This window comes from Muscardinus avellanarius (assembly GCF_963383645.1).
Source record: "Muscardinus avellanarius genome assembly, chromosome: 14".
NCBI classification, from domain to species: Eukaryota; Metazoa; Chordata; class Mammalia; order Rodentia; family Gliridae; genus Muscardinus; species Muscardinus avellanarius.
Window position 1 is genome coordinate 81,374,304 of NC_137800.1, and position 22,928 is coordinate 81,397,231.

At 42.6% G+C, this 22,928-nt stretch overlaps 1 protein-coding gene across 1 annotated transcript in view; it reads left to right on the top strand.

The window, feature by feature from the left end:
• Positions 1-1,297: 1,297 nt before the first annotated feature.
• Positions 1,298-22,928, top strand: part of SCGN (secretagogin, EF-hand calcium binding protein) — a gene marked incomplete at both ends in the record, with an annotated part of 29,749 nt that continues 8,118 nt past the window's right edge. The window contains 9 exons of the mRNA XM_080710296.1: positions 1,298-1,379; positions 2,789-2,859; positions 10,116-10,208; positions 11,471-11,560; positions 15,763-15,819; positions 16,219-16,296; positions 21,955-22,010; positions 22,464-22,509; positions 22,751-22,810. Of these exons, the coding sequence (XP_080566422.1) occupies positions 1,298-1,379; positions 2,789-2,859; positions 10,116-10,208; positions 11,471-11,560; positions 15,763-15,819; positions 16,219-16,296; positions 21,955-22,010; positions 22,464-22,509; positions 22,751-22,810 (633 nt within the window). The remainder of the gene's footprint in view (positions 1,380-2,788; positions 2,860-10,115; positions 10,209-11,470; positions 11,561-15,762; positions 15,820-16,218; positions 16,297-21,954; positions 22,011-22,463; positions 22,510-22,750; positions 22,811-22,928) is intronic.

Genomic DNA, 22,928 nt, shown 5'->3' on the forward strand with positions numbered 1-22,928 from the left:
GTTTCCAGTATATCCTTGGTTGTGTGTGTGTGTGTGTGTGTGTGTGTGTAGGGGGGCTTTAAAATTATCGATGTAGAGGCTCGCTCTAAACCATTTAAATAAGAATTTTCGGAAGGAGCTAGGTTAATCCATAAACTGCAAAATGTGCCTTAACTTGATTCTAGTTGCTTTTTGAATATTTCCTTAACTCTGAACTCTCTGCCTGGATGATAACAGTCTTGGGAAATCATCTCTGGCTTTTCTGTCTCCACTCCCATCACTCCATTTTCAGGTACCTTTCTGGTGAGACAGTCTCGGTATGTTTCCTGCTGTTCCACTATCTTCCAACACTGTCTTAATGCTCTTGTATCTGTCAAGAATTATGGTTTGCAGAGCACTGGGATTCATCAGAGTAGCCTGTTTGCTCTTTCAGCAAGCATCTATTCACAGGCTGAACCTTCTGATCACCGGAAAGCTTTCTGCTACTCCAGTTGATTTTTTGCCATTGTTCTTTATGTGACAGCCCCCTCCTCTTCCCAGGAGCCTCACACAAGCATCTAGGCCTCACACCTGGAACTCCAATATGCCCCCCTTAGACTCTTCCTAGCAGTGTGGCTTAATGTGTCCTTTCTTCAACAGCCCAGTGAAACCACCTTAAGCCACAGTGGCTGGCAATCTAGTCTCTCTGTTTGTTAGAGAGCATTGTAGTAGAGCAGCACCTGTCCTGTACAGTCCGGGCTCCTTACTTGCTGTTGAGTGATTCTTGCTAAGGGTCACCTTAACACCACTAGTGGTTCTCTTCATCTCTCCCTCCCATCGCAGTCCGCGTCCAAACCATCAAGTCTACAGGGCCCCCCCGGCACTGATACCTTTTAAATGGAGTAGCTCTCTCTAAAAAACCTCTGGAGACACAAGTTTTGAAAGGTGAGCCAAACGTAAGGAGGATGCTTTCTCTGAGTTTGAGAAGCAAGTTAAAAGGCAAAAGCAGTGAGGCATGCAGGCCTGGAGACAGCTCCTGCTCGCTGAGGCGGGGCGCGCAGACAGGCAGGCGCTCCCCGCGGATGCAGGGACCACAGGCGGGCGGGCGGGGGACGGGTGGGGGACCCACGGGGCGGGGCGGCTGGGGAGCCGGTTCCTCTGAGCGCTCGGGCTGCGGACTCTCCAGACACCGCGGCGCCACCGCCCCCTTGCCAGCTGCCCTCAAGCCAGTCTACTAGCAGGACCGCGGCAGAGAGCAAAGCAAACAGGCGAGGGGGTCTGGGAGGAGAGTAGCTGCGTGAACCCAAGTTCTTTAGTGCAGCGCTCAGACCCCGGCACCATGGACAGCGCCCGCGACCTGCTTCCAGGGTACTGGGACGCTGCGGGCTTCTGGCAAGCTTGGCAGCGCTTTGATGCGGACGGTGAGTAGAACAGAGAACAGCCACCTGTACTTTCAGGTGCAGGGATGGCCCCGCGCCTGGCCAACACGGGACCTGGAGCATCCCCTTCCCGCAGGTCCCTCCCGTAGAAACCTGTTATCTCTCCAGTGTGTGTGTGTGTGTGTGTGTGTGTGTGTGTGTGTGTGTGTGTGTAACAATATGCTGTATCAAGACTTTATTCAAGGCTTGTAGGCTGAGATCCAGCTATCTGAGGTCAACCTTCCCTAAAGATAGTCTTTTTATGAATGACTTTGTTGTAGACCCCTGAACCTGGCCGGCACACACTTGCTCAAAGGGAGGGTGAAGTTTATCAACTTTAAAATTTACCCCTTTCTATCCCTCAAAATAACCCTCTTTTTGAAAATAAAATGAGACTACTTGCCTTCTTGTTTAATTTTTATTAATAATTAAAGAAACCTTTTAAAGAAAGCTGGGTGGGAGTGGTGGCACTTACCAGTAATCCCAGTGGTTGGGAGGCCAAGACAGGAGGATCCCAGGTTTGAAGACAGCCTCAGCAATATAAGGAGACTCTGAGCAATCCAGTGATACTCTGCTTCAAAACAAACAAACAAACAAACACACAAATAAATAATAAAATTTAAAGGGCTGAGGGTACAGCTCAGAGGTAGAATGCCCCTGGATTTAATCCCCAGTACTACAAAAAAAAAAAAAAAAAAAAAGAAAAAAAGAAAAAGAGAAAAGAAAAGAAAGGAAGGAAGAAAGAAAAAAACATAAAAAAAATGTGTATTTAAATCTACTAACTAGCTGGGCGTGGTGGCACACGCTTGTAATCTCCACGCTTGGGAGGCAGAGACAGGAGGATCGTGCAGGTTCGAAGCCAGCCGTGCGCGCTGGCTTAGGAGACCCTGTTCCCAAATTTAAAAAAAAGTAAAAATAGGTCTGGGAGTGTAGCCCGGATGTAGAAGGGCTTCCAGGAACCCCAGTACCACCAAAATAATAATAATAATAATAATAATAATAATAATAATAATAATAAAATAAATAAATCTACTAACTAGTATTAAACATTTACCTCTGCTAAATGTTACCTTTTCCAAGCTTCCAAGGTATTATTGGGTTAGATTTTATTTCAGAACTAGTCATTGATTAAATGACTAGTTATTGATTAAAATGCATGTATTTAATATTATTCCTTTTCCAAATACCAATATAAGCCCCAGCATAAAGCATTTTCTCTGAAACATGTATTTACTAACGAAATCCATGTGTTCTAGAGGTTAGTGTTGGTACTTAGTTGTTGGAATAGCCAGAAATAGCACCAATGGGGATTTTACAAACCGTGAGATTAAAAATAAATTTAGATAAATGTTCAGTGTCACATGTTATTCTGTGCAAGTGACTATTATTTATGCTTATCTTTTTGCATTTAGAAAAAGGTTACATAAGAGAGAAAGAGCTTGACGCTTTCTTCCACCATATGTTGACGAAATTGGGTACAGATGTAAGTACTTTGCAGCACTAAGCATTCATTTACGTGTCTCTTAGTGAAATACGAGAGTCCAAGTCTTGTGTTGATTTGTACCTATTAATCCCATCTGACCTCTTTTCTTCCTTGCATGCATGTAATTTTTCTCCCTCTCCTAGCAACATGAAGGGATTTAAGCAGGTTTTATAGAAGATACGACTATAACATTAAACATACTGGTCACTGACTTTCATTGCAACATCTGTTATCCGCTCAGCGATACTAACTATAGACTCAATTATCTCTCTTTTAAGAATTTCCGTGGTTCTCTCTCTGCTAATGGACTTGAACCTGGAGATAGGGTGACCTACAGTGATCAAAAGATCACAAGGTGGAAAAGTTGTTAAGAGCTTTATGGTTCTGGGTGTTTGGTACACGTGGTACTTCTTTGATGGAAAAATGACAAGCCATTTAAAACCATTTTTCCCATTATTAATTTTCTTAGAAGAGATTACAGACTTCTCAAAGAATGACAAAGCAGAGAGAAGTCAATGTGTTCAGAGTCCGTATGTTAATGTAAACCACTTTATTTGCTGTAACTGTTGATGACTCTTGAACCAGAGCGGAGGGAAAACCCACAGAGGCACAGGAGCCTAGCCTGGGGAGGGGTTTATCTGGAGCAAGACCCACCTGGGTGTGCATAGCAGATGGCTCAGTGCAGAGGACAGCTGCTTGTAAACGTGCTATAAAGATAGTTCATCTTTAGACTGGAGTTGTTCACCTGGAAGAAAATGGAATGCACCTCTTCCCATGTCAAATTCGAGTGAAAGGTTTTGGGAGCTTTGCACCGCTGAGTAGCACATGGGGAGGGTGTCAGGGCTGGGGAAGCCAGCTTAGAAAAAGAGAGGAAGCTGCCCTCTCTCTTCAAGAGCCACGCAGACCTTTTGGTCTCCATCTGTCTGGCTTTCATATTCTGCCTTTTTCTTACTGTCTCGTTTTTCTTCTGCTCATTTGTTTCTCATCTCTGAGTCCCATGGCTCTCAGCTCCTAGTGTGTCTTGCCTTTCTTTCTGATCTCTCTGCCTCTCATCCCACTACTTAGCACCCATTTCTCCAGTTCTTTGTCTACTTCTCCAGTCTATCTGTTTCTCATAGTTCTCTCTCAGTTACTTTCTTCCCATGTCTTTTATTTCTCTTTCCTCTGTCTTCCCTATCTCTTCTACCTCATCCCCCTTCTAGCCCTCTATTTCTCTTTTCTTTTCAGCCCATTCTAATCTCTCTCCCCTTCCATATCACTTTCATTCCTCCACCCCTGAGCAGCCTGTAAGGGGAAGGGATGTTGGTAGGAGGAATGGAGACCGAGCCCTTCTTTCCTCTGGTCAGATCTTTGTGCACACTTATCTTGATCTCTCATTTCTGCACCCATGCTAAGGCACTAGCAGAGATGAGGAATTCTCCCCAATTGATAGCTACCTTCAATATTGCCACCCCGTTTCCATGCCAACAGCCTCAGTGAAGCCTTCAGTCTTGCCCACAGGGCTCCTACTTCCATCTGTGAATGCCAAGGCCCCAGTGGCCCAGGAACCTGTGCTCCAGGTGCCATTTTGCCAGCCATGGATGGGGGATTCTAATCTTGGGGAGTCCCACTGAGCCCTGGCAGTGGCCCCAGACCCCTAATCTCAGCACTTGACTAGGAAGAGAGATTTGATAGATTGTGTAAACTGTTAACCGGAGATTGATCACCTGCCTTGGGCTCTCTTTCAGATACTGTTTTATAACTGTGGAGGCCTGGTGTAGGGACCTTTACTGGTCACTTGAGGTCACCTCATAAATATAATTAAAGAAACTGTTACTAATTCTGGGCTTTTCCCCTGATGTGCAAAGAGAAGGCCCTCAACAAGCTCAATAGGGCTGTAGTCACCATTTCCTTGTGACACCTACTATAGATGGGTGGAACCCAGTGAGCCCAGGGGTTCCAGGAGCAGGGCCTCCCTGCCAAGCAGCCCTTCACTCTAGTGCTTGGGAGTAGAAAGTGATTCTCAGAGGCCTGTGTGGCTTTTCTTCCCCCAGCTGACTATGGGTCATGGGAACCTCAGAAGAAGGGCTTGAGGTTTCTAATAAGATGCTTGCTGATATATCTCTGAGCCAGCAGCCTAGCATAATTCTTGCTCCTCCTAGCCTCTGGGGAAATGACTGCCAGCTGCTGTTACTGCTGTGCATTTTCCCTCAAACCCTTTTCTTTACCATTGCTTAGAATTGGCCTCACGCTGGGGAATGTATCTAGCCAGTCTGTTACTGAGCATAGTTTCTGTGTGCAAGCCTTCCTCACGTTCAGATTATACCACCTCTAGGGCCTCTTTCAATGCTTTGGAGTTTACAGATGTCCTTCTGGGGCCTGGCATCCCAGATAAGGACCGATAGGGGATTGTCGCAGAGGGAACTGCAAACTCCTTTACATTGGGTCCTGGTCATGGGAATTGGGTGGAGGTCTGAAAGGTGTCATGCAGAACCTGGCTATTGCTGCTTTTCTTCCATGTTGATAGGCTTTGAAATCGAATTGTCCACCAACATGGCCTATTCATTCAACACATACTATGTTCCAGAGAGTGCTTATTGTTCAGCGGAGTTCTTTTTTTCCTTTGTGGCACTCGAGATTGAACCCAGAAGCATTCCACCTCTGAGATATATTTAGCCCTATGTTTAAATTTTAATTTTGAAACAGGGTCTTGCTAAGTTGCTGAGGGTCTAAGTTGCCAGGCTGACCTCAAACCTGTGATCCTCCTACCTCAGTTTTCCAAGTACCAGGATTACAGGTGTGCACCCTCACACATGGTTTCCAGCAGAGTTCTTAATCTAAAATGTCAAGTGAGATTTAAAGGGAAGGCCCACCCTGCCAAGTGACTTCCACTGTGCTTGATCAGCTGCCTGCACATCAGTATTAGTAGGGTTCTCCAGAGACACAGAACTAACAGGCTATATATGTAGAGTTGCAAGAGGAGATTTGTTAGGAAATTGACTCATGCTATTGTGGCAGCTGTGAAGTCCAATGACAGGCTGTCTGTCAACTAGAGACTCTGGGATGAAGGTAGCATGGCTCAGTCCAAGTCCAAATGTCTGAGAACCAGGGCAGCCAATGGTATAATTCTTGGTTGGAGGCTGACAGTCTGAGAAGTCTGGGAGGAGGCTGCAGTTGTGAGTCCTGGAATCCAAGGGTCAGACAGCCTGGACTTTTTTTTTTTTTGGTGGTACTGGGATTCCAGGAAACTATTCTACCTCCGGGCTACACTCCCAGACCTATTTTATATTTTTATTTGGAAACAGGGTCTCTTAAGCCAGTGCTGCTGGCTTCAAACCTGCACGATCCTCCTGTCTCTACCTCCCAAGCACAGGGATTACAAGCGTGCGCCACCACACCCGGCCTAGCCTGGACTTCTGATATCCAAGGCAAGAGATGAGGGTGTCCCAGCTTTCAGGGTGTGTGTGTGTGTGTGTGTGTGTGTGTGTGTGTTGTGTGTGTGTGTGTGTTGATCAGTTTGCTTTCCGTATTTGTCCTCTCCAGTCCTGGTCATTTGGGTGGCGCCCATTCAATCTGAGGGAAGATCTTCCCACCTGGCCCACTCACATGCCAACCTACTGGGGAAACACCCTCACAGATACATCCAAAGTACCACCTTTGCAGTTTTCTAGGCATCTCTTAATTGAGTCAAGTGGAAACCAACATTAACCACAGCAATACCCCAATAGAAATGCACACCGTCTGTGTTGCTGAGACTAGACAGGCTAATCTGTGTTCAGTAAGCCTCAAAGGGAGAAAACCTGTTCCATAGATCTTGGAATATAAAAATACCTATTCCTCTTCCACAGAGGTAAACATTTAGCCGTTTGTCTCTGAAGGCCCGTTCAAAGAAGCCTCATGGTGTGGGGGAATGGCAGCTGTATGTGACACAGAAATCCAATGTGTAGGATTTCTAATGTGTAGCTATTCTTGCAGAAGTAGCTGTGCGACATTAGCATGCCATTCAACTCCTTGAACCTCAGTGTTCTTGTCCATAAAATGGGAATAATCATGTTCTGTCCTGCCTCTTCCACAGCAAGGCAACAGCAGTGTAAAGTGCTTTTTACCTGTGGAAGCACATACTGTGTGCACATTTTTATAGTGAGATAGTATCCTCTCAGATCCTTAGTTTTTCTAGTGTTTATTTTGGACCTTTTTTCTTCCCATTCACCAGCAGATTATCTCATGCAGGATAATTGAAGCTTACCCTCTTACATATGAAAAAGATGTTAAGATCTAGAGTTAGTACATCTATCACAGACATTCCAATTTGTGAGTTTTCCAACCCAAGTGAGGCTATGAAGAACATCACACTTACCACTACCCTTTGGTCCTTGTGAATATAGGAGGCTGTCAGGGAAGGCGTAGACATTGGTCACCTCCGAGTCCAGAGAACTTGCCCAGTCTTAGACAAATGACTCAGGCATTGCTTCCCATTTCTTCATCTGACATTTCAGCTCCAAATCACTATCTTTTTTCATATTTTTCTCTGGTGTGCATTCATTTATGAAGGCATTCATTTTCATAAAACTAGGTCCTTGACTATTCCGTTTATAATCACCAAGTGAGCACATTTGGTTGATGTATTTAGAGTCAATCTGTCCAAGTGCTCTCGTTTTAATCATTTCAGGTTTCTAAATACAAGACCAAAGCCATTACTCCAGCAGATGGTCTGGAATAGCTGTAACACACAAATCCATTTGATTAATACATTGTCTTAATCTCAAATGCTAGTCGCTCAGGTTTGCTTTTTCTTTTCTAATTTAAAACAGCTACACATGTAGTTGCTGTCTATACTTCCTATTAACAAAAGTGTTCATTTTTTTGTAAATAAACTTACCTTAACTGCAATTTATTCCCAACAAAATTTACTCCTAACTAGTATCCAACTGGGAGTTGTATGAGGCATGAATTCATTCATCTCTTTCTGTTGCATGCACTTGATCCATTTATCATACTCTAAACCCCTCTAGCAATAAGTGAAAAGTCAAAAAAAAAAAAAAGGAGGGAGGCACAATTCCAATTTTATATTTTCTGACAAAAGTTTGTGTTTGGTCAGACAGGGAAAGAGCAAACTATCACTTCCATATTTCTGGTATCAACATCAGTCCTAGGAATGTGGAAAATCAAAATAATATTAGGGGATTCTTTAGCTTAAATCATTTCATCTCAGAACATTTTCTGTATCTTAGAGGTTCTTTTTTACCCCTTGGTATTAGAGATTAAACCCAGGGGCATTCTACCTCTGGGCTACACTCCCAGCCCTATTTTATTTTTTATTTTAAAGCAGGGGCTCAGTAAATTACTTGCCAAGAGTCTCAAGCTGGCTTCCAACCTACAACCCTCCTGTCCCAGCTTCCCAAGTACTGGGATTACAAGCATGCATCACCACACCCAGTTACCTCAGAGCATTTTTATAACCACATCAAGCACATCAACCACACCTGCCTCCTGCATTCAGTGAGACAGGACTCCAAAGCCAGGGCCAAAGTCTGGTGATAATGTTCTGGGTCTTTCTAAATATAGAGTTACTTCTGCTGCCCAAGGTACTCCTTGGGTCTTCAAGAACTGGCTTCAAAATTATAGGGTCTTATAACATTTAAAGCATCCTTTTATTTAACTTATTTAACTTATTTCCAGAACCTATTTGGGGGGAAAAAATCCCCAAACAAGTTACCAAATTTTCCCTGGATTTCATTTCAACAATTTTCAGGTACAAATTACTCGCTACTGTGCCCTCTGCTGAGAGGCGCTGGCCCCCTGAGGAGCAGTAGATGTGGTGTGAAGCGTGGGTCCCAGTCTAGCTGTGCTGCAAGTCTTCCTTTGGACCCGTTTCCTCATCAATAAAATGAAAGAGCAGTGTTTCCGATTCTTAGAGAAGAGTACTTAACATTCTTTATTCTTTTTTTGTTTTTGTTTTTGTTTTGGTGGTACTAGGGGTTGAACTCAGCACTCTACATCTGAGCTACACCTCCAGCCCTATTTTATTTATTTTTTCACTGTGAAAAGGTCTCACTAAGTTGCTAAGGTCCTTTCTAAGTTGATGAGGTTAGCCTTGAACCTTGCAGTCCTCCTGTCTCCTTCTCCAAGGTACTAGGAGTACAGGTGTGCGCCACTATGCCTGGCTTTTCTCTGATTCTTTCCTCCTTCATTCTTTTGCTTCCAAATCACCAAGACTGATCTGAATAAAGTATCTACTTTGCTTCAGAGTGCAGCAACAGATATACTTGCCACGAGTTGAAATATTCCTCTTTCAAGCTCTAGAAGGTAGAGAGTTTGTGTTACTCTTCTGGATTCCCTCCTCTCTGGGAATGGTGCCATTTGCAAAAGGTGAATTAAAAAGGTGACTGCCTGAGCAGCAAAGGGTTTGACTGACAGGCCATTCAATCAAGACCACAAAATACCTGAGCCATTCCCTCAGCTGTTGATGGGAGAGTGGGAAAGGACAATGTCAGTGTAAGAAGCTGGAACATGTAAGATTTTAAAACTCTCTACAGAAAAAAAGGCTGAGAGGCCAGCCATGATGCTAAGGGCTGAAGTGTACAGTGTGTTTCTCCCACGACCACTGTTGAAGATTCAATGAGATACCATTTGCACATGTCTGGCTTAGTGCCCAGGCCCTGCCTGGTGCTTTACAAATATTTGCTCACCTGCCCCTTCTTTCCTCTCTCCTGAATTAGATATAGGTGGCTATTTCCTGCAATGACCCTAAAATCCACAGAGAAGATAAATGCATGTGCAGGAAAGTTGTCAATGGGAGGGAGATATGACATCTCCGGTAACCAAACAATTATTTTGTGTCTTTCTCTCTTTAATTACTTCTCTTCAGTAAACAATAAATCCCCAACACTCGATTTTTTTAAGTTAAAAATACAAAACCTCTGAGTTCTTGAAAAGAGCATCTACATATTTATTATAATGCAGTCTTTTCTTACAACCAAATATATGATATTCAAACCCATTCTTTCAGCACTTGAGTTTCTTGGCTTCTTTTCCTCCATGTTTTAGTGACTAGCTGTAAAGTTGACCTAGTCAGTTTTTGACAAGCAGTTGAGTGCTCAAGAAGCCTCTGTCGTTGATCTGTCTTGTGCAACAGGATAGGGTCATGTTAAATGGCTAAGGACTCTGCTTTCTGGGGTGGAGTAGTAATGGTCAGGCTGTGTGCATTAAAATTTGCTGTCCTAACTGTGTTTTGAGATCCCAGTAGCTTTAATGTGGTTTTGTGTGGCCCACTGCAGGGCACATCCATGGAAGACAGTGTGCGCCAGATGAGACAGCGATTCATGACCACCCACAGCATCTCTGAAGAAGGTCACGTACAGATGAAGGAGGTACCTTTTAAGATTATGTCTGTCCACTATTTTCTTCTCTAAGACCCACCAACAGCAAGTGCTCCAGACTTCTCTGTGGCATCGTGCAGGATGCTGAGAGATTTTTTCTGTTATAGAAGAAATATTATTGTTTATGGGGATACCTCAGAAAGAAGGCAACAAGCCGGGCTTGGTGACGCATGCTTTTAATCCCAGCATTTGGGAGGCTGAGACGGGGATTGCAGTTCGCAGACAGCCTCAACTACTACTTAGTGAGGCCCTTTGCAACTCAGTGAGACCCTGTTTCAAAATAAAGAATAAAAATAGGGCTGGAGGTATAGCTCAAAGGTAGAATGCCCTTGAGTTCCATCCCCAGTACCTTAAAAAAAAAAAAAAAGACAGCAAAATATACTTCGATCCCCTTGATTTGACAGTGAACCCAGCCGAACTTGCCCATGTGCTGGCACTAGTATTGTGAAACCACAGAGGAGAATATGGTACCTTAGTTCATGGGAGCCAGGCAAATAAATCAGACTGGAGCTCACAGAGGAATTGGAGTGGCTTGTTTCAACCGATGACTGCAGCATCATATAAACACTAATGATGTATAAAAGTTATAAACCATAGTCAACAATCAAGGACCAAGCCATCCAGCAGCCATTTTTGCTTCATCATATGGTACTAAAAGTACTCTGTATGTATAGCATCTCACCAGCAAAACAGTATGGGCTTGAGATTGTGGACTAGAAGTGTTGACCCTACCATGCACTCTTTTGACAAGTTCTTTATCTCTATGTAGCCCAGTTTCCATCATTAGAAAGAGATAACAATGTTGTGTGTGTACCTTATAGGTGGTTACTAGGATTAAATGAGTGAGTGTATGACTGGTACTTAGAATGATGCCTGGCACATATTAGTATTATTCATTATTCTTATTTTCTATTATTGTAGAGTTAATATTGGAGGTTCTTAGAATAGTACCTGGGGCATATTAAGTGCTAAATAAATTTGATATTATTATTATCATAAGTAGTAGTAGCAGTATCATTATATGTTGAAGCTTATGAAAGGCAGCTATTCATGGTGTTTCATACTTAGTAGGACTATGATAATTGTTGAAAGAATCAACAAATCACTGAACAATAGTCAAGAGCACAGAGCTCTATCCTAAAAGACTTGAGCCCTTTTGCCCTAAAGTATGTACCACCATGCCTTTATCAAGGGAGCACTTCTTCCATGGACACTGTTCAGGGCAACTGATGGCTATTCTCCCATCCCTGTAGCTTGCCAGTGTGTTTTTGTCAGAGGATGAAAACTTTCTTCTGTTCTTTCGCCTGGAAACCCCGTTGGACAGCAGCGTGGAGTTTATGCAGGTGAGTGTTCAAGTGTCTCCATGAGAAATGGGGTGTGGCTGCCCTCCTCCTGCCAGGGTCCTATGGGAGAGCTGTACACAGAAGACAAGCTCAAGCAAAGAGGCCCTTAGAGATGAGCCAGGCTGTTGGCCCCAGCCCCAGCAGCTCTCTCAGTGCTTTTCTGAGCTGTCCCGAGCTGACAGCCTCCTTTAACTTGGGCTCGAGGAAGGCTTAGATAAGGGCCCTGTGGGTTTGTGACAGGATGGATTGGAGAGAGGGGAGGGCTTGAGGGGGAACATGGAGACTGGAGAGCATGTGTTCTGTCGAAAGCCAGCAGCCCTGTGGGGGCTCCTGTGACTGTTGCTTTTGAGGATGTTTTCTCTAAATCCAGCCTCTCTATGAAACTACATATTTTTTTTTTAGTGTTGGCAGCTTGTTCTAGTTTTGAAGGCACAGTACCATTGTCCAAACATAATTTATTAGTTCACTGGTCCAGCCAGTGGACCTTCTGCTTGCACCACTGGGCTTGAGTAAAAGCTGAAGGCGCTATAGGTGGTTTCTCTGGCCTCTTTCCCTCTGGGTGAATCCCTCGCTCAGCCTCTAGGTTTTATTTACTGTCCTTGATGAAAAATGACAAGGGAGGACAGGTCAGGGTTCTTCCGGTCACAGTGCAGATTCAAGACAGCCATTGCATCCAGGGCTTCCTCCTGAGATAGTGGCTATGTCCCCATACAGGAGATGACAGCTTAGCATCCTTTGGCACTATTTTTACCTTCATGTAAAATTGAGCAAGCACATGCATAGGAAATTCACAGAAGGAAGGAGAATGGACCATAAGTGCATGCCAGTAACCCAAGAAATGTAAATTAAAATAACGCATGGTTTACAATCAAAGTGGAAAAGATTTTAAAAGGATCCATAAAAACAGGCAGTGCAATTAAAGAAGCCCTGAGATTGTCACCAATACTCTGCTGGTGGGAATGGACGGTGGGATCATTTTATAGGAAGTAATTTTACAAAAATTCAATCAGGAACCTTTAAAATTTCATTATCCAGAGTTAACTTAAAACAATCTTTGCCTTTTGACTTAATAATTCTGTTTCTCCAGGCATGTATCTTTTGGATCTAATCAAAGATGTAGACAAAAGTTTTTTCGTAGAGGATGTACGTAGAATGTTGTAGCTTTGCTTAGAGTTAAATTGAAAATAACATGGATAACTAGCAATGAAGGACAAATTAAATAACTAATGGTATGTTTATGTAATTTATTCTTCCACAAATACTTATGAGCACTGCCATATGCCAGGCACCCTTCTAGGATTTATTAGGGACAATTCTGTTGTCAAGTTTTATGTGTGCATTGCTAAATATCAGATTTCCAAAGAATACTGAATGAGACGGAGGATGTGCAATATAGTATTCAGAAACAAAACTGTATATGTAGTGTGATCTTAATTTTGTTTAAAAAACAGTCACCTACATGGATAAAATAGTAGGTAAGAACCCATAAGATAAATAGTGGTTTACAAGTGGTAGGATTTCAGGGGATTTTCATATTCTTTTGTACTTGTGTTTTTTCCAGTTGTGTGTAGAATCATAATTATTTAAAAGTTATTTTAAGTGACATTTCAAAATGATTTTAATTCTATTTAAAAGATGCTCACAGAAAGTTTTAAATGAACATGATAAATTAAACAAAGTGCAGATGAAATAACCTACAACTCAGTTTTGGCGTATATGTAACAGAAACGTGAACAAGATGTGTACGGAAAGGAAACACAAAAACAATACGCGATTATATCTGAGGCAGGAATTTCTGGATGTTGTAAACTTCTCTTTTGCATTTAATTAATTTTGTACAATGAACATGTTTTATTTCTAACATCAGAAAAAAAGCACTTAAATATTAGACCTTTTTTATTCTAGAATATTTCTGAGAAAAGGAAAAAAAGATGGTATGAAGAAGCCTTTTTTCTCTTAATATGTGTGTGTGTTCTGTTTTCTTCTAGTTTGTTAGTTAATTATGTACAGAAAAACTTTCTATTTCTCTGTACAGTATCTCCCCCCTCCCCAATATCATTGTGGATTCTTGAGCTGTTTTTTTTTAAATTAAATTGGTTAAAACCCATTATACCCTATACAGTTTAAGACATTTTAAGTTAATGACTTTACATTTCCCCTGAACCAAAGGACCTTGGCTCTTAAATCTTAATACATACCTACCAGCTCAAGTGCTACTACTATCTAGAATATTGTTTTTATCTTGTTTTCTTTAACCCTACAAATTTTATGCATTGAGAATTTATTTCAATGTATTTACATATTTACCATCATCTTTGCCTTCTATTCATTTTTGTGTCTTACAGTTTCTTCTTTTTCTTTTTTCTTTCTAGAAGATAAACTTTCCTGGGAGTTTGTTGGTAGTAAATTATTTCTGTTTGTCTGAAAATCTCTTTACTTTGTCTTTATTGTTTATAGATAAGCTTGCTGAATATGTTATGTGGAACTGAAAATATTTGTTTCTCCAGTGGCTGCTGTAGTAAAATTATAAGATCATTTAGGTGGAGAATAGCATTTTAAAAGCCTATAAAGCTAGGTGCAGTGGCCCAGATCTGTAGTCTCAGAGACTCGGGAGGCTGAGGCAGGAGGATGACAAGTTTGGAGCTAGCCTGGGCAACATAGACCCTGTCTCAAATAAAACGGAAAGAGAACTAGGAATGTAGCTCAATGGTGGACTATTTGCCTAACATGCATGACAACCTGGGTCAATCCCAGTACTGCCAAAAGTAAATAAATAAATAAATGTCAAAATGTTTTATAAAGCAGTACATGTTGGTGCATGCCTGTAATCCAAGTACCTGGAAGGCTGAGACAAGAGGACCATAGGTTCGAGAACAGCCTCAGCAAGTAGTGAGACTCTCATCAACCTAGTGAGACCCTGTTTTAAAATAAAAGTAAAATAGGATTAGTAGTGTAGCTCCGAGGTAGAATGCCTCTGAGTTTAATCCCTAGTACAAAAAAAAAAAACCCACATTTCTTATAAAATTATTTGAAGGTCTCATAGTTTTGGCATATTCACCCAGTAAAAGTTAGAATATACATCAGTTTAACTCGCTGATTTTGTAAGTCTAGCCAAATTCAGATATAATCCACAGAGATTGAAGGAAGTGATGTTTCTGAACCATTCTCACTCAAAATCAGCATCAACATCAGCACATTCCATTACTCTTGCAGGAGGGTTTGTGGTCAGGGCCCCAATTCCACTGAGAAGCTGTTAGCACCGACAACCCATTTAGGAAGCCAGGAGGATCTATTTACTGAAATAATTACTTCATGCTATTTTTCCTCTCGTGTAGGAGTCAGGGAGCGTGCTAACTGATCTTCTGTAAGGATAATCAGAAGTGGTTATTGTAGTATCATTTATTAAAGAAAGCAGGTCATGGTTTTCCTCAGAAATTTTCAGCTCTTTAGTTCAGTATGAGATCATTTCTTCAGCTGGGTGAATGTGGCCTCAAACCAGTGAGAAGGATGGCTTGCTACTGGATTATCAGAAGTAACTTATCCCCTGCACCCAGAACCAAGGTGCCAGAGGCCAGATTCCTCAGGAGACTTTTCTGCAGTGTAATGTTGTTTGCCCTTTCGTTGAGGAATTGCTATCTGGAGTTTTAGTTTAAAACACATGACTCAATCTGACTTCCCACCTTGCGTGAGTCTCGGGATTTCTCTCCTGTCTACCATAGAACAGTATTCTGTCCAAGTGACAGCCTGCCTTGTCAGGAACCCACAAGACAGGCTTTAGCTAAAGTAACATCTCCGATGTGTGCCTCATGGTCATGTTGAGTCTGCTACAAATCCTCTTACTTTCTTACCAGCTCAGCTACATATTTAAAGAGTTATCTCCATAGTATTATAAGAATTGTCTAAGAGGCAATTTCTGTCTTGCTCCAAATTGAAGTTCAACCCTTCTTATCTTTCCTCTTGGAAGTTTTCAGATGAACTTTTTCAGTGATTCATTACTGCTGAGCTCTCCCAAGCAATCACTATCACCAAGAAAGCCTACAAAGTTTTACTTGCACCCAGTAAAATGTTTTGCACCTGTAAAAAGTTTTATTTGCACCCAGTTAGGTGCTGTTTTCAGATGTTGGACCATATAAGGAGACATAGCATAAGTCAATTTCTAAGTATTTGAGGATATACAAATTAATGATTTGTGTGCATTTCAGATTTGGCGCAAATATGATGCTGACAGCAGCGGCTTCATATCAGCTGCGGAGCTGTACGTAAGTGTCGCTGGGAACTGTCACTGGCAAAGGGTGGGCTTATCAGTAGGAATTTGACCCATCCGTATCATGAGTTTGATTTCCACAGGCCTGAAATACATGGCTTTGAATTTGTTCCTTTAAAGGGACGTAATCCTGTTTAGAGAAGTTAGAAAGTGCGGGGTGCTTTGCTTTTGGGGGAGGAGTTATAATTGAGTAGTTATGAATTTTTAGGCCTTAAGCTATCCTCTGGGTCCCACGAGCTCCCTGCAGATAGTCACAACCCTCCACTCTTGGATTTCCTGCTTGTTACAAGCATTTTACTTCCTCCTTGAAACACAGAAACCACAGTCCCTAAAACAAGACCTTTGCTGCTATTTGCTTAGTGCATAAAATGTCAATTTTCTCTTGGTGTCACAGAACTTCCTGCGAGACCTCTTTCTCCACCACAAGAAGGCCATTTCTGAGGCGAAGCTGGCAGAGTGTACAGGCACATTGGTGAGTGATGAAGGGCAGGTCCCATGGTCTTGGAGAGTGTGGGCAGGCTAAGCGGATGTGTGAGAAAGCCTCGTCTCTGGAGGACACTGGCTAACAGGCAGCTGTGTTAGCTTCTCTTGGGAACAGAGTGCCTGTGTTTAAGAAAGAAGGCTGTTGTTCACCTGCCTCTGGGGAGTGCAGTCTGCATTAGGTTTCTAAGCACTAGACCTAAAGTTAGTCAAAGTCACATAGAGACAAGTAAACACGAACCTACACGATCAGGACCGAACAGATGGATGCTGCCTCTCACCAGGGCAGAGGAATCTGCTCATGCAATGATTTAGTGCTGACTTAGTGCAGTGGAAAGCCAAATAGATGCAGGATGGGCGTCTTTCCTCTAGTAGCGATGGCTTAGGAAAATGCTTTCAACTTTGTTAACCTCTGCTGTAACACGGGGGTTAATCGTACCTCACTACTGTGAGGGTGACGATACATTTTGCATGCTGTATAGGACCTAACACATGCCAGATATACTGGCTCTTATTGAATAGTTGTGGTCTAAATTGTCAATATGTCAGAGGTCTCTCATGGCATCCTTGTCCCAAATGACTCTGAGACTCTTTTGGTGTTAAGCTCCCTGGAACATGGTAATGTAGAAGAGGCCTTTGGTGAACTGGTTCTCACATTCAGTCTTGATGCCTGACTTGACGTGTCTCTCCCTGTCCTGGTCGCTGTTTGTATACAGTTAGACCTTCCTCTTCCTGTGGCCTTTGCCTGGCCCCTCTCCAGCCTCACATGTACACTTCATTCTCATCAGGTCTGCTGGTTTCTTAATCAGCAAACAAGACATTTACTGACCTAGGTTTCATTGTGCACTTGTGGGATTATTGCATCTATTATATAAAGTATTCTTTTGTGTGTGCGTGTGGTACTGGGGGTGGAACCCATTGGCTTTTCTACCTCTGGGCTATACTCCCAGACCTATTTTATATTTTATTTGACAACAGGGTCTCACCAAGTTGCTGGGAGTCTCACTAAGTAGCTGAGGCTGGCTTTGAACTTGTGCGATCCTCCTGTCTCAGGCTCCCAAGCACTGGGACCACAAGCATGCGCCGCCACGCCCAGCTATACAAAGTATTCTTGAGCCTTGTGGCGAAGGCTTGCATACCACTGACTAGAGTCTGTGAGTATCTGCTAAAATGTGTGCCACTTAGTTGATTTGTATGGACCTTTTTATTAGTGATTCCAAGTAGTAAAACTCATTCTAAGAATGAGATAACTGAGAAAAGCAAAGGCACCAGCTGAGCTGAAAGCTGAGCAAGGGCTCCAGGTTTTTAGTCTTGGATCCCCTGCCTCTTGCTCTGGACTTTGATTGCACTGAGTCAAATGAGTCCTGGTCAAATGAGTGTCCTGGGAAGAAAGATGGTGCTCTTGACCATGACAACTTATAAATGGTCTGGACTGGAGCAAACAGAGAGACGGTCACATCCCAGGGCAGCTTCTCAATTAAGGAAACAATTCAGCTTCTTACTATGTTGACTTAATAGCATGCAACACAATGTTCAGATTTCCAAGTAAATATGTGCATAGCACTCAAGGTTGAAGCAGAAAATCCCCCAGAAGCAGGAAGCAGTTTTCCAGCTGCAGAATAGACTCTAGCTTTTTTTTTTTTTTTTTTTTTTTTTTTTTTTTTTTTTACCTAAGCTCCATTTAAACCTTATAATGGAATAAATAATATGAAACGGAAATCAGGCTGAAACTGCCAGCGGGCCAGGCAAGGAGGTGTTTCTTCTAGCAGAGCATATTTTAAATGCTGTTTTAACAGAATGTTGACACTGGCTGTTGTTACCTCAATTTTATTAACTTATAAAACATGAGTTACATGATGAATTTATTTGCATTTTGAATCTCTTATATGTTTCTTCTAGCAGACAGCCATTTGACTCAGGGCGTCTCCCCAACTCCCGCTAACAATAATCAACCACTACCTTCTGACTTCTTAATATAGCTCAGCTCTTCCCTTCCCCTCCCCCCTTTTCTACATCTGGTTCTTATTTATCCTTCAGGATGCAGATGGTTCTTTGATATTATCTTAACCCCAAAAAACTTCAAGAACCTTCTTCCAAAGTGAATCCTAGTACCCCTGCTCTGTGTCCACATAGCACAGTGTGAATGTCAGCATCTTTACTTTATAGTCCTTTATTTAATTCATTCCATGAACATTTGTTAAATATGTATCAAGCCCCAGGTACTACTCTAGTCCGTGGAGATTTAACAGTGGACATAACAGGCAGAGGCAAGATTGACAATCCACAATAAATGAAATGAATAATAAATTATATTGCATGACAGAGAATAATGAGTGTTATGGAAAAATGAGAAAGCAGAGCCAGGCAGGGCTGAATGTGCCAGCAGGGTAGCTGCGGTGGGGACAGGGGAGAAGGTGTAATTTCTAGCAGGCTTCCAGGGTACCCTTTGGGAAGGTGAGCTGTGAGGAAGGCCTGAGGGTGCAGCAGGCAGGGCCCTAGAATGGGAACCCGCCTGGGATTTTTCCAACAAGAAGAACCAGTGAGGCTGGAACAGAGAAAGCAAGGAGGAGACTAACTGGGAGCCACATCTGGCTTCTTAGGCACCGTGAAGTTTGAGTGAGATTGGGGTCTACTCTGGGATTTGAACAGAGGGACCATGCTCTGCACGAGGCTGGCACCAACAAGACCCATCAGAGGCCAATGCTGGCATCTATTGCCATATCCCAGCCCTCAGTTGGGGCTGGGCACACAGAGACTGCTTTATGCAAATTAAACTGAATTTTCAATTGTTACTCAATGGTCAGCTACAACTAAATGTGACCGTTACTTCTTAAGGCCCTCCTCCCTTTCTGCCTGATTCCTTGTGATCCTGTACCCCCACTATGGCTCTGGATCCCTTGTGGGATGCCTGGTGGGTTGCATGTTACCTAGAAAAAATTCCTTTTTTTTTTCTCCTTATAAAGTTCCTAAGTGAGCCAGGAGTTGTGGCGCACGCTTGTAATCCCAGCATTTTGGGAGGCTGAGACCGGAGGATCGAGGTTCACAGACAGCCTCAGCTATTTAGTGAGGCCCTTTGCAACTCAGGGAGACCCTGTTTCAAAATAAAGAATAAAAAATAGGGCAGGGGGTGTGGCTCGAAGGTCGAATGCCCCTGGGTTCCATTCCCAGACCCGAAAAAAAAAGGTCCCTAAATGATGTTAAGAATTGCCAACTTATTAAACACCAAGCCGAAAACAAATAAATGAAATACAATGGAAATTAAGAGTTCTACAAAATTGTTCTGGAGAAGAGAAGAAAATTCATTTACTTGGGGAAGGGAGAGGAGAGAGAAGAGTGAGTCATGCCACATAAAGACCAGGGGCTGCCTTGCTCAGGCGGCCCATTGTGAGGACACAGGCAGACAGTGTGCAAAGCCAGTGCAGCCCGTGGCTGAAAAGAGACACTGAACCTCACAGAGCAGCCGCGGGTGCCCAGAACCCTTTTATTCACAGTCTTTGGGCTTCAAGAAACCTCTGCATGGTACTATCTTTGGTGGTGATTCCTGAACTGAAGACAATCTGGCAGTATGTGATTATTGCTGGCTTTGAGCTCAGAACCATCAGCCTAGAGTTCTGTGAAGTAGCTAAGAGGGACCAGTGATGTGGGACCCAACTCTAAAGGGTGCAGATTGAGAACTGTCATTGGCTGTGACAGTCCTGTAAGTCTGTGTCTGTTTCATTGCTAAAACCTGGTGGCTCTTCTGCCCACATAGGCTGCAGGTAAGTACTCACTTTTGTTCTAAATTGTCCCAGAGTGATAAACCCATGACTGATGAGACTCCAAGTGGCCCCTTGTCAGCCGTATGTGCTGATGCGAGAGCTAAAGGTGGAGAGAGCTGGTGCATCTCCACCTCAAGATGTGAGCTGAGTAAGAAGACAAGATGAGTTTAATGAGATTTTGGCCAGTCTTTTTACTTTTCTTTTCTGTTATAGAAGTGACTCTTCTTTCCAATAAACAGTTTGATGTTTTAAAAAGACTTTTTTCATTTTCCTAGAACCCTTTGGGGGTATTGATTTTAGAAACTCTACTTTTGTAAAATAAAAAAAAAAAAAAGACTTCTGCACTCTGAGCTCTAAGTGACTTGCCAAGTGTGAAATCACATTATTGCTGCTGCAGTGGCTTCTTTTGAGCAATGAACGCACTAGTGGCAACACTGCTTTAAAGATCGGGCTCTGAGGCTTAGCATCAAATGCTTTACTTAAGGGATGTAACCTACTAAATGAATTCAAATTAACCTGAATGAGGATTGGCACATGTGAGAGCTGTCTGAGGCATGGTAATGAATGAATCAAGGCAGGGTAGCCCATTGGAAGAGAAATGCTGAGATCTGCACGCCTTGTCTTATCCCTGTTCTCCACAAGGAAGGAAATGGCTTATTAATACAGTTCTACTATGACACTGAATCAAGAGGTGCTGGGATGTTATTAGATAATATTTAATTTTATTAAGTGCAAGATACTATGTCTAGGAAATAAAAGTGCATGTACCAAATTAGAACATGGAAATTGAAATATTGTAGAGCAGTACATTTAATTCTGACACTCTGGCCGACAAGAAAATTATACAAGGTTGAGCAGGTCCCTGTTCTCCACCCTGGTCCTAGCTCTTGTCCTTCCATGCTCGGGTTAAAGTGGCTGCCCTGCCTTTTGCTTCCTTCACTATCGTTCTGTGATCCAGGCCAACCTGAGACATGTCTTGGCTCAGTCCTGAGCTGCCTTCCCTATCTCTGAATACCCTCACTCTACTGGGGACCTCAGCTTGTTGAGCCTTGGTTTTAAATACTAACTAAAGGTGGATGACCTCCCATGGATTTCTACAACTCAGGGTACTTCTCTGAGCTGCTTGGGTGTACTTGGAAGTGCTATCTTGTTTAAAGCTTTGTCTGACCTCATAATGTAAACAGGCTCTTTGGACCATGTTAAAACTTTCTCTGATAGGTAAGGCTCAGCCTTAATTCCTTCTGGCTTCATGGAGAAGTGAGATTTCTCCTGTGATCCACAGGGCAAGTCCTCTAGGTTTACATGTTGATGTGCTACATGGGGCTATCAAATGATTCCAGAAGACCCTGACTCGAAGCAAGAACCCAGATTGCAAGCTTGTAATCATTATGCAAAAATCCTATGTTGTCCATCAGGAGCTGTCGTAGTTATTACTGTGATTCACCAAAACACTGTGCTCCTCCTAAGCTCACTGCTTTGCCTCTTTAAAATTAGGTGTGACTAGTGACCTCTTTCAGTAGTGAGTTGCCATTGTCTCTTTCTACTATGGTAACTGTGAATATTGCTGGATGACAGCTATTCTGTCATTCTGGGACCCAGAATATGGAGGACATGGGCTAGAGCTCCCAGCTGACTCTAGATTCTCATGAAATATGAGGTCCTGGCCATTGAGACCTTGGGCAAGGGGTCTCAAGGCTACAACCCATCACTCGGAAGCCAAAATGCAATTCATTCTGGAGCAAATACTAATTTTCTCACAGGCAGATGGATTCTTCGGGCCATTTAGGCTGATTTGCCACCAGAAGGTCAAAATAGAAAAGAAACAAAACTTACTACCCAAATAAGTTCCTTTACAGGTATTTATTGTAACCATTTTCCTTTCTGTGTTTCAGATGAAGATCTTTGATAAAAATAAGGATGGCCGGTTGGATCTCAATGACTTGGCAAGGTGTGTGATGGAAGTGACATCCGTTTCCCTTAAAGGCTCTGTGTACACACTGGGGCAAGTTAAATGCCTCCGTGCTCACCTTACTTCCTAAGAGTCACCTGCTTTTTGTTTTGTTTACTTTTTTCATAATAAGCACTTTCTTGATTGCAGCAAGAAATTGTTTTCCAGAGTTCTGAAAAAGTTGTTCTGACCATTCTGTCTAGTTTTTCTCGTTGCTTTTATGAAAGAGAATTTTCAGGGGCCCAAACCCATTTCTCACGAAGATGAAATTTTTTAAAGTATCTCTATGGTTATGACTTAGTCCTTATGAAATTTTTTCAATTTATCTATTTGTTTTTATGATGTTCCTATCGCTCAAGCACCTACTATTCTCAAAATCATGTATACCTTCCTCATATTAGAGCTATGGATTTGCTTACATCACGTGGATTGTATTTATTTTTCCCTTCTTAGAATTCTGGCTCTTCAGGAAAACTTTCTTCTCCAATTTAAAATGGATGTAAGTAGTGGCAGTTCTCTAAATGGGTTCGTGTCCTCATTTCTCTATGTGTGGGGGAAGAAGAGAAGAAAGGAAGCCATCTACTTGTCTCTTTTAACTTAGAGATTGACCAGGCTCAGAGTAGAATCAGAGAATCCTAAGGGTCGTTGATTCAAAGTTATGGAAGTTTCTCAAGATCCTAGAAGAGTAATACAGATGCAGTTTCCCACTGCTAGATTGACAATGTTTTTTCCATACACAGGCATGCTCTACTGAAGAAAGGAAAAGGGACTTTGAGAAAATCTTTGCCCACTATGATGTTGTAAGTGTGCCTCTTTATATTGTGCTGGCCATCTTTAGGTGGGAAGTTTGCTTAAGCCCTATGTGGTGTCATCTTACCCACAAGCTCTATGTTTATATGATGAGTAGCAATCCCACAG